General features: G+C 38.7%; 1 protein-coding gene across 1 annotated transcript in view; it reads left to right on the top strand.

The window, feature by feature from the left end:
• The window catches only part of HEATR6 (HEAT repeat containing 6), a 188030-nt gene extending 170416 nt beyond the window's left edge, over positions 1-17614 (top strand). The window contains exons 15-20 of the mRNA XM_053706936.1: positions 1651-1785; positions 3977-4099; positions 4882-5006; positions 5101-5197; positions 14615-14819; positions 15759-17614. Coding sequence (XP_053562911.1) covers positions 1651-1785; positions 3977-4099; positions 4882-5006; positions 5101-5197; positions 14615-14819; positions 15759-16294 — 1221 coding nt within the window. The 3' untranslated portion in view covers positions 16295-17614. The remainder of the gene's footprint in view (positions 1-1650; positions 1786-3976; positions 4100-4881; positions 5007-5100; positions 5198-14614; positions 14820-15758) is intronic.
• The last annotated feature ends 472 nt before the right edge of the window (positions 17615-18086 follow it).

Raw genomic sequence — 18086 nt, 5'->3', positions numbered from 1 at the left:
ATTCAGGGGAAAGCACCACAGATTTGTATGTGCATTGTAAAGATAAGGCTCTACAAATATAAGTGGCCGTATGTCGTGCTAGTGCCCATTAATGCTAGTGTGTACCATGAATGCTAGCATGAAAATATAAGGCTCCACAGATTTAAGCATCCGTATGCTGTGATAGTGGCCGTGTATGGGAGCGTGGTAATATAAGGCCCTACAGTTTGCCGCTTTTGCGGCCGTGAGAGCTAAGTGTACATATCAACCCTCTCTGATATCAACCCTCTCTGAGAGAAAAAAACAGCCTGCTCCAGTTCAACAATAAAGGCAAATGCCACACCAGAACCGGAGCGCTAGGGTCCTTAACAGTAAGGGAAAGCAAAAAAACCCTGAAGGAGCTTTATATTCCTCAGATGGCCAAACATAGAAGGAATACTGCAACAGATACCCTCCACAAAGAAAAAGGGACTTACTCTGAGGCTAACCATGATTCTGGAGTGCATTCTTACTGCTATACCCCGAATCTTGCCTTTGCAGGAGCATTAGACTCCTTACGGCTCATAGGCCATGAAATATCCTGACCCCAGGATATATAATCTCTCTCAGACCCCCTAGGAGGGAATTTAGGTGCCATTAGGTCACCATCCACTGAGTCCCTTGCACAGGTCCCCTATAAGGGAAAAAATACAAAAGGACTTACCCTCCAGGGTCTCTGCTGTGGACCAGTCACAGCACTTCCAGGTCTGAAAGCTTCATCCAACTTCTGAAATAGACCTGAGGTAGAAAGGAAAGCAGTGTAAGCAAACACTGGTTGCCAGGTGGGGGTGTTAGCACAGATTGTTGGAAGAAGGACAGAGAAAATCCCTGCAACATCCAGCAGCTAACAGCTACCAATACTCTAACTAAGAGGTTTACATGGGCACAGCATTAACCCCAGTCCTACTCATTAAAGGACTTAAATCCAAATTTCTTCTGAGCACCATCTTCACCTTCCTCCAAGTTATAGAGGCAAAGAATGACTGGGGGAGTATGGGAAGTGGGAGGAATACTTATAGCTTTGGCTGGGGTGTCTTTGCCTCCTCCTGGTGGCCAGGTGTTGAATTCCCAACAGTAATGAATTAATTTGTGCACTGCATGTCCCTGTACATTACTAGTACTTGCTGAAATTAGATAGGTATTGTAAGAGGTGAAATTCTATAAACTTTAAGAGTTAAGGGGGTATAAATGTGTAAAAAGATAATGGTTTAATGTGTTGGTGCATGTTATTACTGAGCTTTCATATAACTGTTAAGCTTCTGTAAACACATCAATAAATTCAGCTCCATAGCTGCAATGCATTACATCTGTTCTGCTAATGACATGAAGCATATGCGTGTAGCCACCAATAACCAGCTAGCTTCCAGTAGTGCATTACGGCTTCTGAGTTTGTCTAGGTATGCTTTTCAATAAAGGATACCAATAGAGCAAAGCTTATGTACTGGGACAAGCAGCATTTGATGTAAATCCATAAAAAATGGTATTAGGAGTCTGCATCTGCTTACGTCATGGCAATGAAATACAAATATCTTTATTACTTTGCTCTTTCTGTTCATGTCTTGTCCAGTGAGCAGCCATTCTTAAATAACAATGATGTTCCCTCCCCCCCCCCCCCCCCCCGTTATTTTTCAGGCTGTAACATTTTGGAACCTGATACTAAATGGACCTCTTCCAGGAGCACTGCAGAATGAACAGCATCCTACTCTTCAAACTAGTGCCTGTGATGCTTTGTCATCTATTTTGCCAGAGGCTTTCAGCAAATTGCCAGTAAGTAAAGAAATCTTACACTTTTTATAAAAGATTTAACCCCTGTAATTATCTAAGGGGTTAATTACATATCTACAGTCAGTTCCAGAGCAGCAATGTACTGCAGGTACAAATTCCAAAATACAAACTTATTCTGAAATCCAAACTTTTTTATTTCATATTTAAAAAAAAAAAATTATCAAAAATTACTGTTTCCCCGCATTTAAAGCCGTCTTCTCTGTCTGTATCTTTGTTTTTGTTTTTTTGTTTTTTAGGTGTTCTAAAATGTACATAGTAACATAGTAGATGAGACCAGAGTCCATCGAGTTCAACCTATACAAATCTAAAATACTTACAAAAAGCTCCAGTTAAACTTAAATAATCCCACTAAAAGGTGAACCATTTAATACTAGCAATCATATCCATGAATTTTGTTTCTAGACAGAAATGTATCCAAGCAATTTTAAAAATGTATCTAGGGTATTGGCATTCACTACCTCATTTGGTAATGAGTTCCACAATTTTATTGCTCTTACAGTGAAAACACTTTTCCGTTGCAGGAGATTAAATCTCCTTTCCTCCAACCTTAAATTCTGACCTCTTGTCACAAACAATTTTCTTGGAATAAACAGAGCTTCTGCCATCTCTGTATATGGGCCTTGAATATATTTTTATAAAGTAATCATGTCACCTCTCAAGCGCCTTTTTTCTAAAGAAAACAGACCCAGTTTGGCTAGCCTCTCCTCATAGCTTAAATTCTCCATTCCCCTTATTAGCTTTGTGGCCCTTCTTTGAACTTTTTCTAGTTCTGCAATCTATTTTTTTTGCGATCGGTCCCCAGAACTGAACTCCATACTCAAGGTGAGATCTTACCAGGGATTTATATAGTGACATAATTATGCTTTCCTCCTTGAATCAATGCCTCTTTTAATACATGCTAGTATCTTATTCACCTTTGTAGCTGCTGCCCTGCATTGTGCACCCATCTTTAGCTTGTTATCTATTACTACTCCCAAATCCCTTTCCTCCTCTGTTTGGCTAAGTCTTGTCCCATTTAAATAATATGTTGCCTGCTTATTTTTACTTTCAAAATGTAGTACCTTGCATTTTCCTGTACTAAATCTCATTTTCCATTTACCTGCCCATACTTCTAATTTTTGCAGATCCCTTTGTAATGAAAGTTCCTCCTGCTCTGACCTAATGACCTTACTTAACTTAGTATCATCTGCAAAAATAGAGATGTCGCTATTTAATCCTTGCTCCAAGTCATTTATAAAAAATATTAAAAAGAACAGGGCCCTGTACTGATCTCTGGGGGACTCCACTTATTACCTTTGTCCAATTTGAGTATGATCTATTCACTACTACTCGTTGCTCCCTATCTTTTATCCAGTTAATTATCCATGAGCTAACATTTTCAGCTATTCCCAGTCCCTTAATTGTGTGCATTAATCTCTCATGTGGCACTGTATTAAACGCCTTTGCAAAATCTAAGTATATCACATCAACTGATTCCCCTTTATCTATATTTTTACTTCCTAATAGAATCTAATTAATTAGTTTGACATGATCTATTTCTCATGAAACCGTGCTGATTTGAACTCATAATCTTGTTTACATGAATGTGCTCATCAATATAATCCCTTATAATCCCTTAAAATATCTTCCCCACTATTGATGTCAGACTAACTGGTCTATAGCTTCCTGGATCATCCCTGCTTCCCTTTTTGAAGAGTGGCACCACATCAGCTTTACGCCAATCCTGGGAGTAATGGAGTAAACTATCTTTCTGATGGCACTGTGTATACAAAAGTATTAAAAATGATATAAAACTACATTTATAAGTGATTTTATGACGTAAATATTGCCTCAATATCATAAGATATTGTTGTCTACACTTGGTCCCATCCCCTCTCCAAACTGTCCCATTTTAAAAATGCAAATATTCTGAAATCCAAACCTTTTTCAGTCCCAAGCAGTTTGAATAAAGGATTTCCTACCTGTACAAAGGATACATAGAGAATGAAGTAAATTTAAAATAGCATACATTGGAAAGTCTCTAATTTTGACTTGTATATCCTTTTAAAAAACATCTCGCCACTGCTGTTGTAAAAGAATATCCAGAGTTTTTCTTATACTCAAAAAAAAAAAATTGTATTCAATAGCTCACTGAACCAAATACTTTTCATACATGGTTCTATAATTATTTCAGAATGACCGGCAAATATTGTGCATTACAATGTTACTTGGACTGAACCACAGTGAAAATCCTTTGGTAAAAGCCGCGGCTGCACGAGCTCTGGGTGTATATATCCTGTTCCCTTCTCTTCGGCAGGTTGGTATTCTACTTTGTCCTTCTTGCTTTTAGTCTGTTGGGAAACATTTTTTATCTTCTTTGAAACCTCCTATTTGTGCATCAGTAAAATGTTTTAATTTCATAAATTAAAATGGTCTAAAGAAAAACATGATGCAGGCTCATCTAACATTGCACACATGTAATCTTGTTTTGTTAATGGGGCATTGTACTGTGCAATTGTCTCCCCTTTAATGTGTTCCTAATGATCCATTTTACCTGCTGGAGTATATTAAGTTGATCCTAAATTGCTCTTTGACTTTATTTTGTCATTTGAAATAGCTGTTTTTACCAGTTGAAACATCTACCTGTACTGAAAAAATGAATACTGCAGAATTCTCTGTGTAAAAGTTATGTAAATGAGTGTGTGCACAACAGGAATAAACCTCTCAGTAGGGAACAGGACAGAAAGAGACCATTTGAAAGGGTATTCCTGCAACTGCTTTGAATACAATGAACTCCTATCAGTTGCTTATACATAGTCCTTATAAAGGGACCTCCTGATGCAAAAATGGCGTGCATTTTTGGCATTACTGACTCTAGCTTAACAATTTTTGCATTCTTGCTCATCACATTTTGATTTCCTAATGATATGGGCATATGTAGTAGTAGGAGGAGGAAAATATTATATTAATATGTATATTAAAATTATAATAACAATACTCAGATTTAAAAAATAAATTATTTTAAATCTATCCAACTGTCCCTTTAAACCAAAATAATCATAGCATCACGAGAATAATGCATATTTTTTTCTTTTGTAGAATGTTATGTTTGTTGCTGACACAGCAAATGCTATACTGATGTCACTTAATGACAAGTCTCCAAATGTCCGTGCTAAAGCAGCTTGGTCCTTGGGTAACCTTACTGACACCCTGATTGTTAACATGTGAGTATTGTGATTGTTCTAATTTATTTACCCGTTTTTGTTGTCCAGTTATTTGTCAACAAAATACATTGCGAATAATTGCTTTCATTTACAGGGAAGCTTTGGGATACAGCTTTCAAGATGAGTTTTCAGATATGCTACTTCTAAAAATGCTACGGTTAGCAACTGAGGCTTCGAAAGACAAAGATAAGGTATGGCGGTTTTTAAAATTCCCCTGAAATTCCAAAATAAAATGTTCCGTTTTTGTTTGAGTGTATTGCTTGTTATTCCCTTGCCCGCTTTGCTTCGAACTTAAAAGAAGCACACATCCTATACAATCACAATCCTATACACCTATGTAGTGTATGAATGTGCATTGCGTTTTACACGTGTGCAAAAGGAGGATAAGAGGAAGTATCTCACTTATTCTGCACAGTTAATTAATAATAATGTTTTAAATATTTTATACTCAGAGCCACATTAGTTTATGATCTCCACTCTATAACTAAAGTAAGTGCAAAAAATAATGTTACATAATTCTGCACATAGGAATTTTGTAACATTATCTTTGCGACAGGTTTAAAAATCTAAAGATTTTAGAGATTTTACCCCTCAAAGTTGAACTTACCTGGTCTCCTCTCCTGAATCTTCTGATCGTGTCTTCTTTTTCAAAAGCGCTTTGTGGGCGTGCTTATTACAGCCCGCCCGATCTCGCTATTGAACTGAATGTAGTGCGTTCCCGCTACCAGACCAGAGTGGGAACATACTACATTCAGTTCAATAGCTTGATCTGGCGCACTGTGATTAGACAGCACGCCTGTGATGCACTTTTGAAAAAGAAGATACGATCAGAAGATCCAGGAGAGGAGACCAAGTAAGTTCAACTTTGAGGGGTAAAATCTCTAAAATCTTTAGATTTTTAAACCTGTCACTAAGAAAATGTTACATAATTCTGCACTACTGTCCCTTTAATACATATTTCTCCTGTTAAGTGTGGTCAGTCCACGGGTCATCATTACTTCTGGGATATTAACTCCTCCCCAACAGGAAGTGCAAGAGGATTCACCCAGCAGAGCTGCTATATAGCTCCTCCCCTCTACGTCACCTCCAGTCATTCTCTTGCACCCAACGAATAGATAGGATGTGTGAGAGGACTGTGGTGATTATACTTAGTTTTATACCTTCAATCAAAAGTTTGATATTTTATAATAGCACCGGAGTGTGTTATTCCTTCTCTGGTAGAATTTGAAGAAGAATCTACCTGAGTTTTTTCTATGATTTTAGCCGGCGTAGTTAAGATCATATTGCTGTTTCTCGGCCATCTGAGGAGAGGTAAACTTCAGATCAGGGGACAGCGGGCAGATTAATCTGCAAAGAGGTATGTAGCAGCTTATTATTTTCTGACAATGGAATTGATGAGAAAATTCTGCCATACCGATATAATGTAAACTCAGCCTTAAATGCAGTAGCAGCAACTGGTATCAGGCTGTCATGTATGTATATTTTACACTTCAGTATTCTGGGGAATGGCACTTCACTGGAATTATACTGTATGCATAAGACTTTAGCCTAATTTGCAGGGACTAGCAACAGGCTTTTTAATAACACTTAATTTATTTAATGTTAAATGTTTTTTGCTGGCATGTAAAATCGTTTAATTTTCTGAGGTACTGGGTGAAAAAATGTTTTGGGCACTATTTTTTTCCACTTGGCAGTCGTTTTATTTAATTTATGACAGTTTACTGATCTCTCTCACTGTTGTGTGTGAGGGGGAGGGGCCTTTTTTTGGCGCTTTTGCTACGCATCAAAAAATTCAGTCAGAAGTTCATTGTCTTCCCTGCATGATCCGGTTCATCTCTACAGAACTCAGGGGTCTTCAAAACTTGTTTTGAGGGAGGTAATCACTCACAGCAGAGCTGTGAGATTGTAGTTGACTGTGATAAAAAACGTTTATTTCTGTATTTTTTTTCTGCTATCAGGGTTAGTTATCCTTTGCTAATGGGAGCAATCCTTTGCTAAAATTGTGTTTTTACAAAGATTTGATGCTATAACTTTTCAGTTTATTAATTTTCAACTGTCATAACTTTTTCTGTGCTTCTTATAGGCACAGTACGTTTTCATATTATAGTAAATTACTTGAAAAGTATTTCCAAGTTGCTAGTTTATTTGCTAGTGTGTTAAACATGTCTGATTCAGAGGAAGATATCTGTGCTATATGTGCTAAAGCCAAAGTGGAGCCCAATAGAAATTTATGTACTAACTGCATTGATGCTACTTTAAATAAAAGTCAATCTGTACAAATTGAACATATTTCACCAAACAACGAGGGGAGAGTTATGCCGACAAACTCGCCTCACGTGTCAGTACCTGCATCTCCCGCTCGGGAGGTGCGTGATATTGTAGCGTCGAGTACATCTGGGCGGCCATTACAAATCACATTACAGGATATGGCTACTGTTATGACTGAAGTTTTGGCTAAATTACCAGAACTAAGAGGTAAGCGTGATCACTCTGGGGTGAGAACAGAGTGCGCTGATAATATTAGGGCCATGTCAGACACTGCGTCACAATTTGCAGAACATGAGGACGGAGAGCTTCATTCTGTGGGTGACGGTTCTGATCCAAACAAACTGGATTCAGACATTTCAAATTTTAAATTTAAGCTGGAAAACCTCTGTGTATTACTAGGGGAGGTGTTAGCGGCTCTGAATGGTTGTAACACAGTTGCAATACCAGAGAAAATGTGTAGGTTGGATAAATATTTTGCGGTACCGTCGAGTACTGACGTTTTTCCTATACCTAAGAGACTTACTGAAATTGTTACTAAGGAGTGGGATAGACCCGGTGTGCCGTTCTCACCCCCTCCGATATTTAGAAAGATGTTTCCAATAGACGCCACCACACGGGACTTATGGCAAACGGTCCCTAAGGTGGAGGGAGCAGTTTCTACTTTAGCTAAGCGTACCACTATCCCGGTGGAGGATAGCTGTGCCTTTTCAGATCCAATGGATAAAAAGTTAGAGGGTTACCTTAAGAAAATGTTTGTTCAACAAGGTTTTATATTGCAACCTCTTGCATGCATTGCGCCTGTCACGGCTGCAGCAGCATTTTGGTTTGAGTCTCTGGAAGAGACACTTGAATCAGCTCCATTAGATGAGATTACACACAAGCATAAAGCCCTTAAGTTAGCTAACTCATTTATTTCGGATGCCGTAGTACATTTGACTAAACTTACGGCTAAGAATTCCGGATTCGCCATTCAGGCGCGCAGAGCACTGTAGCTAAAATCCTGGTCAGCTGACGTTACTTCTAAATCTAAATTGCTTAATATACCTTTCAAAGGGCAGACCTTATTCGGGCCCGGGTTGAAAGAAATTATCGCTGACATTACAGGAGGTAAAGGCCATGCCCTGCCTCAAGACAGAGCCAAACCTAAGGCTAGACAGTCTAATTTTCGTTCCTTTCGTAATTTCAAAGCAGGAGCAGCATCAACTTCCTCTGCACCAAAGCAGGAAGGAGCTGTTGCTCGCTACAGACAAGGCTGGAGACCTAACCAGTCCTGGAACAAGGGCAAGCAGGCCAGGAAACCTGCTGCTGCCCCTAAGACAGCATGAATTGAGGGCCCCCGATCCGGGAACGGATCTAGTGGGGGGCAGACTTTCTCTCCTCGCCCAGGCTTGGGCAAGAGATGTCCAGGATCCCTGGGCGTTAGAGATCATATCTCAGGGATACCTTCTGGACTTCAAATCCTCTCCCCCAAGAGGGAGATTTCATCTGTCAAGGTTGTCAACAAACCAAATAAAGAAAGAGGCGTTTCTACGCTGCGTACAAGATCTTTTATTAATGGGAGTGATCCATCCGGTTCCGCGGTCGGAACAAGGACAAGGGTTTTACTCAAATCTGTTTGTGGTTCCCAAAAAAGAGGGAACTTTCAGGCCAATCTTGGATTTAAAGATCCTAAACAAATTCCTAAGAGTTCCATCGTTCAAAATGGAAACTATTCTGACAATTTTACCCATGATCCAAAAGGGTCAGTACATGACCACAGTGGATTTAAAGGATGCTTACCTTCACATACCGATTCACAAGGATCATTACCGGTATCTAAGGTTTGCCTTTCTAGACAGGCATTACCAGTTTGTAGCTCTTCCATTCGGATTGGCTACGGCTCCAAGAATCTTCACAAAGGTTCTGGGTGCTCTTCTGGCGGTACTAAGACCGCGAGGAATTGCGGTAGCTCCATACCTAGACGACATTCTGATACAAGCTTCAAGCTTTCAAACTGCCAAGTCTCATACAGAGTTAGTACTGGCATTTCTAAGGTCGCATGGATGGAAGGTGAACGAAAAGAAGAGTTCTCTCTTTCCACTCACAAGAGTTCCCTTCTTGGGGACTCTTATAGATTCTGTAGAAATGAAGATTTACCTGACAGAAGACAGGTTAACAAAGCTTCAAAATGCATGCCGTGTCCTTCATTCCATTCAACACCCGTCAGTAGCTCAATGCATGGAGGTGATCGGCTTAATGGTAGCGGCAATGGACATAGTACCCTTTGCACGCCTACATCTCAGACCGCTGCAATTGTGCATGCTAAGTCAGTGGAATGGGGATTACTCAGACTTGTCCCCTACTCTGAATCTGGATCAAGAGACCAGAAATTCTCTTCTATGGTGGCTTTCTCGGCCACATCTGTCCAGGGGGATGCCATTCAGCAGGCCGGACTGGACAATTGTAACAACAGACGCCAGCCTACTAGGTTGGGGCGCTGTCTGGAATTCTCTGAAGGCTCAGGGACAATGGAATCAGGAGGAGAGTCTCCTACCAATAAACATTCTGGAATTGAGAGCAGTTCTCAATGCCCTTCTGGCTTGGCCCCAGTTAACAACTCGGGGGTTCATCAGGTTTCAGTCGGACAACATCACGACTGTAGCTTACATCAACCATCAGGGAGGGACAAGAAGCTCCCTAGCAATGATGGAAGTATCAAAGATAATTCGCTGGGCAGAGTCTCACTCTTGCCACCTGTCAGCAATCCACATCCCGGGAGTGTAGAACTGGGAGGCGGATTTCCTAAGTCGTCAGACTTTTCATCCGGGGGAGTGGGAACTTCATCCGGAGGTCTTTGCCCAAATACTTCGACGTTGGGGCAAACCAGAGATAGATCTCATGGCGTCTCGACAGAACGCCAAGCTTCCTCGTTACGGGTCCAGATCCAGGGATCCGGGAGCGGTTCTGATAGATGCTTTGACAGCACCTTGGACCTTCGGGATGGCTTATGTGTTTCCACCCTTTCCGATGCTTCCTCGATTGATTGCCAGAATCAAACAGGAGAGAGCATCAGTGATTCTAATAGCGCCTGTATGGCCACGCAGGATTTGGTATGCAGATCTAGTGGACATGTCATCCTGTCCACCTTGGTCTCTACCTCTGAAACAGGACCTTCTGATCCAGGGTCCCTTCAAACATCAAAATCTAATTTCTCTGAAGCTGACTGCTTGGAAATTGAACGCTTGATTTTATCAAAACGTGGTTTTTCTGAGTCAGTTATTGATACCTTAATACAGGCTAGGAAGCCTGTTACCAGAAAGATTTACCATAAGATATGGCGCAAATACTTATATTGGTGCGAATCCAAGAGTTACTCATGGAGTAAGGTTAGGATTCCGAGGATATTGTCTTTTCTACAAGAAGGTTTAGAAAAGGGTTTATCCGCTAGTTCCTTAAAGGGACAGATTTCAGCTCTGTCCATTCTTTTACACAAACGTCTGTCAGAAGTTCCGGACGTTCAAGCTTTTTGTCAGGCTTTAGCTAGGATCAAGCCTGTGTTTAAAACTGTTGCTCCACCATGGAGTTTGAACTTAGTTCTTAATGTTTTACAGGGTGTTCCGTTTGAACCCCTTCATTCCATTGATATCAAGCTGTTATCTTGGAAAGTTCTGTTTTTAATGGCGATTTCCTCGGCTCGAAGAGTCTCTGAGTTATCTGCCTTACATTGTGATTCTCCTTATCTGATTTTTCATTCAGACAAGGTAGTTCTGCGTACTAAACCTGGGTTCCTACCTAAGGTGGTCACTAACAGGAATATCAATCAAGAGATTGTGGTTCCATCTTTGTGTCCTAATCCTTCTTCGAAGAAGGAACGTCTGCTACACAATCTAGATGTAGTCCGTGCCCTGAAATTTTATCTACAGGCAACTAAGGATTTTCGACAAACGTCTTCCCTGTTTGTCGTTTATTCTGGTCAGAGGAGAGGTCAAAAAGCTTCGGCTACCTCTCTCTCTTTTTGGCTTCGTAGCATAATACGGTTAGCCTATGAGACTGCTGGACAGCAGCCTCCTGAAAGAATTACAGCACATTCTACTAGAGCTGTGGCTTCCACTTGGGCCTTTAAGAATGAGGCTTCTGTTGAACAGATTTGCAAGGCTGCAACTTGGTCTTCTCTTCATACTTTTTCTAAATTTTACAAATTTGACACTTTTGCTTCTTCGGAGGCTGTTTTTGGGAGAAAGGTTCTTCAGGCAGTGGTTCCTTCCGTATAAAGAGCCTGCCTGTCCCTCCCGTCATCCGTGTACTTTAGCTTTGGTATTGGTATCCCAGAAGTAATGATGACCCGTGGACTGACCACACTTAACAGGAGAAAACAAAATTTATGCTTACCTGATAAATTCCTTTCTCCTGTAGTGTGGTCAGTCCACGGCCCGCCCTGTTTTTTATGGCAGGTAAAAAAAATTTGAATTATACTCCAGTCACCACTACACCCTTTGGCTTCTCCTTTCTCGTTGGTCCTTGGTCGAATGACTGGAGGTGACGTAGAGGGGAGGAGCTATATAGCAGCTCTGCTGGGTGAATCCTCTTGCACTTCCTGTTGGGGAGGAGTTAATATCCCAGAAGTAATGATGACCCGTGGACTGACCACACTACAGGAGAAAGGAATTTATCAGGTAAGCATAAATTTTGTTTTTATATATACTTATATGCCTATATTTATTTGATACAATCTTATCCTTATAGGCTCAGTGTATAGATGCTAAAGAGCATTTCTATCCTTTAATAGGTTTCCAATTATCCATTTTACCTGCTTGAGTGTATTAACTTTCGGCTAGATTAAGAGTTTTGCGGTAAGGTAAAAAAGCAGCGTTAACAGGTCCTAACGCTGCTTTTTCACTACCGCTGCTATTACGAGTCTTGCAAGTTTAGGGGCCCCAACTTACGTAAACTTTGTAAACCCTTTTTTCTATGGGACTTCCATAGTGCCGGTATTACGAGTCTGTCCTGAGAGGACAAAAAGTGAGCGGTACACCCTCTACCTCCAAGATTTCTAACGCATTCTAAAGTCAGTAGTTATGAGTTTTACACTACAAAGCTGTAGCATAAAACTCATAACTTAAGTGCTAAAAAGTACACTAACACCCATAACTACCTATTAACCCCTAAACCGAGGCCCTCCCGCATCGCAAACACTATAATAACATTTTTAACCCCTAATCTGCTGCTCCGGACATCACCGCCACTCTCCCAGTAACTGAATCTTCGTGGGTTAGTGTTAGGATTTTTTTAAGGGTGTATTGGGTGGATTTATTTTTTAGGTTAGGGCTTTGGGCCTGCAATAGAGCTAAATGCCCTTTTAAGGGCAATGCCCATCCAAATGCCCTTTTCAGGGCAATGGGGAGCTTAGGTTTTTTTAGTTAGGATTTTATTTGGGGGGTTGGTTATGTGGGTGGTGGGTTTTACTGTTGGGGGGTGTTTGTATTTTTTTTTACAGGATAAAGAGCTGATTTATTTGGGACAATGCCCCGCAAAAAGGCCCTTTTAAGGGCTAATGGTAGTTTTTGTTTAGGCTAGGTTTTTTTTTATTTTGGGGGACTTTTTTATTTTGATAGGGCTATTAGATTAGGTTTAATTAGTTTAAAGATCTGTCATTTGTTTTTTATTTTCTGTAATTTAGTGGGTTTTTTTTTGTGATTTAGCTAATTTAATTTACTTAATTGTATTTAATGTATGTAATTTATTTAATTGTAGTGTTAGGTGTTAGTGTAACTTAGGTTAGGTTTTATTTTACAGGTAAATTTGAATTTATTTTAGCTAGGTAGTTATTAAATAGTTAATAACTATTTAGTAACTATTCTACCTAGTTAAAATAAATACAAACTTGCCTGTAAAATAAAAATCAACCCTAAAATAGATACAATGTAACTATTAGTTATATTGTAGCTAGCTTAGGGTTTATTTTATAGGTAAGTATTTAGTTTTAAATAGGAATAATGTAGTTAATGATAGTAATTTTATTTAGATTTATTTAAATTATATTTCAATTAGGGGGTGTTAGGGTTAGGTTTAGGGGTTAGTGGCGGTGACGGATTAGGGCGGCAGATTAGGGGTTAATAAGTGTAGGTAGGTTGCAGGGACATTGGGGGAGGCAGATTAGGGGTTAATAAATATAATGTAGGTGTCTGCGATGTTGGGGGCGGCAGATTAGGGGTTAATAAGTATAATGTAGGTGGCGGTGATGTCCGGAGCGGCAGATTAGGGGTTAATAAATATTATGTAGGTGGTGGGGATGTTGGGGGCAGCAGATTAGGGGTTAATAAGTATGATGTAGGTGGCGGCGATGTCCGGAGCGGCAGATTAGGGGTTAATAAATATAATGTAGGTGTCGGGGACGGCAGATTAGGGGTTAATAAGTGTAAGATTAGGGGTGTTTAGACTCGGGGTTCATGTTTGGGTGTTAGGTGTAAACATAAAATGTGTTTCCCCATAGGAATCAATGGGGCTGCATTACTGAGTTTTACGCTACTTTTTGGCAGGTGTTAGAGTTTTTCTCAGCCAGCTCTCCCCATTGATGTCTATGGGGAAATCGTGCACGAGCACGTACGACCAGCTCACCGCTGACTTAAGCAGCGCTGGTATTGGAGTGCGGTATGGAGCACAATTTTGCTCTACGCTCACTTCTTTCCTTTTAACGCCGGGTTTGTAAAAACCTGTAATACCAGCACTGTAGGAAAGTGACCGTTGAGGAAAAACTGCTCATTAGCACCGCACAGTTCATAACGCAAAACTCGTAATCTCGTCTTTTTTTTTTTTTTTTTTTTTTTACACAAATAACTCATTTACCATTTGTCATATGAAATAGCTGTTTTTACACCACCTATAGTAAAAATGTCAATACTGCAATAATGGCTACAGAAAAGCTATGTAAACAAGATGCATCAGAAAAGGCAGAGAGAGGGCCAAACCATTTTTAAAGGCATTTCCTGTACCTGCTTTAATCTTTTACCGCCGTTATGCCATTGTATTCCGTCCAAATGGCGCTGGGCTTTAGCGCCATTAGGACGAAATACAATGTCATAGTCGTCGGATGTCCTGAAGCCAACTGCGCTTCCTGGATTTAATCGCGGTCTGGAGGGCATTCCTAGCGTCATAGGGACGCCCCCCCCCCGACCCGATCCCTTAATTGAAATCTCGCGATCGCATGCACGATTGGGGGATTTCAATTTGTCTACATCGGAACGTTGTTCCAAAGTAGACATTATGACCCTGTCATGAAAGGGTTAAATACAATGTACTGTCTGCTGTTTATTCATTTAATGCTTCTATTTTTTTTTGTAATTGTTGCCCCTTTTGTTTTGTAGGTAAAGAGTAATGCTGTTCGTGCCCTGGGTAACTTGCTGCATTTTCTGCAGCCTTCTCACATTATAAAACCCAGGTTTTCAGAGAGCATTGAAAGCTCTATTCAAGCATTAATTGCAACCGTTCTTGGCAGTGGAACAATGAAAGTGAGGTGGAATGCGTGCTATGCGCTAGGAAATGTATTTAAAAACTCTGCTTTGCCACTAGGTGAGTACTGATATTATATGCGGGTTATGTTATTAAATACATTTGTTTTTACTTAGCTATTTAACCAACAATAAGAAGAAAGAAATGTAGAATTAATTATTCATGTTTTAAAGGTTTTACAAATATAAATATATTGTAAATATACATTCTCTTTATTTTGAACTTTTGAGCCTTTTTTTTAAATTATTCTTGCATTTAAAAAATGGGTCTTAAAAGGATGTGAAACCCATTTTTTTGTATTTAATGATTCAGACAGAGCAAGCAATTTTAAGCAACTTTCTAATTTACTCCTATTATCAAATTTTCTTCATTCTCTTTATTTGAAAAAGCAGGCATGTATAAGCTTAGTAGCCGGTCCGTTTTTGGTTCAGAACCTAGGTAGTGCTTGCTGATTGGTGGCTAAATGTAACCCTGTCTGAATAATGAAATAAAACATTTATGTTTCATATCCCTTTAATTTTCATTAAAGGAACATAAAGGTGCAAAAATATGTAAGAACATTTTATTATTGCACTTCTGCGTGGTTATAATTAACAAAGGGGTTAAAGTAAGCTCCAGCGCAGCAATGCACTACTGGGACCTAGCTAATCTCATTCAGTGAGCCAATAACAAGAGGCATATGTATGTAGCCACCAATAACCATCTAGCTCCCAATAGTATATTGCTGCTTCTGAGCCTATATAGGGATTCTTATCAACCTAGGCTACAAAGAGAATGAAGTAAATTTGATAATAGAAACAACTTGAGGTCTTTTAAAAACGCATACCAAATGTTACCAAACCAATTAAAGGGAGATTAAAAGTAATGGTTTAGAGAGCTCTAAACCATGACTTTTAATCTCCTTTTAATTGGTTTGGTACCCCAATGTAATATGTATTTTTCCATGAGTTGGAATTCAGATTCAACTCCTATATTCATGACCACACAAATGTCTTTTAGGCGAAGCTCCATGGACAGCAGATGCTTACAATGCCCTTACTACTGTTGTAAAATCCTGTAAAAATTTTAAAGTTCGCATAAAGTCAGCAATGGCCCTTTCTATACCGATAAAAAGAGAGCAGTATGGAAGCACTGAACAATACTGTAGCATATGGATCGCCCTTGTTACAGCTTTACAAAACAGCGAAGACACCGAGGATTTTCTTGAGTTCAGGTATTGTGCCAGTCTGCGTGCTCAGATCTGCCAGGCTTTAATACATTTGCTCAGCATGGCATGTCACGAAGACCTGCCATACATTGGAAAAACATTGCAGGAGAAAGGAGAAATGATGCGAAGCTACATTGTGCAATACATAAATGCAGCAGGAGAAGGAGAAGAAATACAGAGAGAAAAAATAGAAAGACATAAAATGCTTCTGCAAGCATTCGATCATATACACAAGATTCGAAAACAACCCGGAGTTGTGAATGTGGTGCTTAAAGTAGATTATTTAGAATCTTTCTTTAAAAGCTTTGAAAAGGAATTTGAAGCTTAGTTGGATTTATTGATAGATGGATTTCCAGCGATCTTCACTACAATGAACTACTATACCTTTAAAATGTATTCTTGGTGAAAAAAAATGACTGAGATATTTTGGACGTAAGCCTTCCTAAAATCCAAATAAGTACTATTAATATGTATTTATTATTTTGGTATACTGGAAGAGAATACTGTACATACCTCATATGTATGTCTTTACAAAAGGGCAGCAAGTTTATCGTGCACATTTTTTATTTCTGTTTTATTTTAGTTTGACAGCTATTCATTCATTCATTTTGCATATTTACTTACTGCCTATTTCATACATTTAAGAAAAAACAACTCATCTACCTTAAAGTGATTGTAAAGTATAATGAATTAAAGCCCAGTATTAAAAAATACTCTTAAAAACAGGGGCACTTTAATTAATTAAAATTTACAAACACGCTTTTTTTTCGTTACGATAAACAGACCGCTGATCCTCCGCTCTCTTCTCCTTCAGTATTTTGCAGATAGGTGATGAATTCGGCTTCCTCCAGTCATCGATATGTAAAATACAGAAGGAGAAGCGGCCGGAGGATTGGCAGTCTGTTTAACGTAACAAAAAGTTAAAAAAATGTTTTAAAAAAGAAGCGTCTTTGTAAAGTTTAGTGAATTAAAATTTCCCTGTTTTTAAGAGGTTTTTTTTTTTTTAATATTGGGCTTTAATTCCTTATACTTTACAATCACTTTAATATGTCTGCAAAAAAAGCCCATAAACGATTTCTTTGTTAACTAGTGGATGTTTACAACATAGAACAAAATCCACAAGAGTTTACGTGTCTAAAAGGACAATTAACAATTACATGAATTTTTTTTTTTAGTTTTTAACCTGCCAACGTTTCAGTACTGATCCTGTGCAGAGAGATAAAATAATAATTAAAATTTGTAAAGGATTAATTTGTGGGTTTTATAATTTTTAATAAAATGTAAGATAATAATGTATTTAATAGCTTATATCTTATTTAAATATCAACTACAGAGTTGATAAAACTGTAATATTGATTTAAGATATCAGGTTTCTTTTTACAGAATTTGGCTTCTTGATTACATAAAGCTTCCTAATAAAATATTTAAACATATTGCATATCCAAGATTTTAGTTTCTAGACAAGAGATCCTCTCACAAGCATTATGTATAACCACTGTGTGCTGCTTTCATCAAATATATATTCTGCAAATATTGAAAAATTCAATTTTTATATATTATTGCAATCAAAAATATCAAATTTGTTAAACATTATATACAATTATTATTTTCTTTAAAGTAAATAAATTATTTTGTTCTAGAGGAATAATTTGTTGGTCTTCTAAAAATGAAATATGAAATAAATATGTGATGTATAACTACCAAGTAAAATTATCATATTTTGACATGCTCCCATTTGTTAGAGCACGTAAGTTTAAAACTATGGAACCTACATTACTGTGTGTTTAAGAACTGTGTGTCCTGAGCAGAAACCGCAGCCCAATCAGAAGCGCTAGTTACACATCTTGTTGTGCGACTTGTACTACTGCTACACAGGTTCTGAGCGGCACTTGTACTGTGTGTTTAACTTCTTTGCATTGGGATAAACACACACAGGGAATTAATTACACCATGTATTTTGTTTCTGACTATAATGGCCCTTTAAGCATTAAACAAAATTCATGTCACCCCTGTAAACTTTTATCTAATTTCCTGTTTGTTTGTTTGTTTGTTTGTTTTCAGCCAGATGTACTTTTATGTCAACCACACGTATAGAATTTAATAACTTCACCTTTCAGCCC

Source organism: Bombina bombina, chromosome 3 (assembly GCF_027579735.1).
Source record: "Bombina bombina isolate aBomBom1 chromosome 3, aBomBom1.pri, whole genome shotgun sequence".
NCBI lineage: Eukaryota > Metazoa > Chordata > Amphibia > Anura > Bombinatoridae > Bombina > Bombina bombina.
This window is presented reverse-complemented; position numbering and strand designations above follow the sequence as displayed.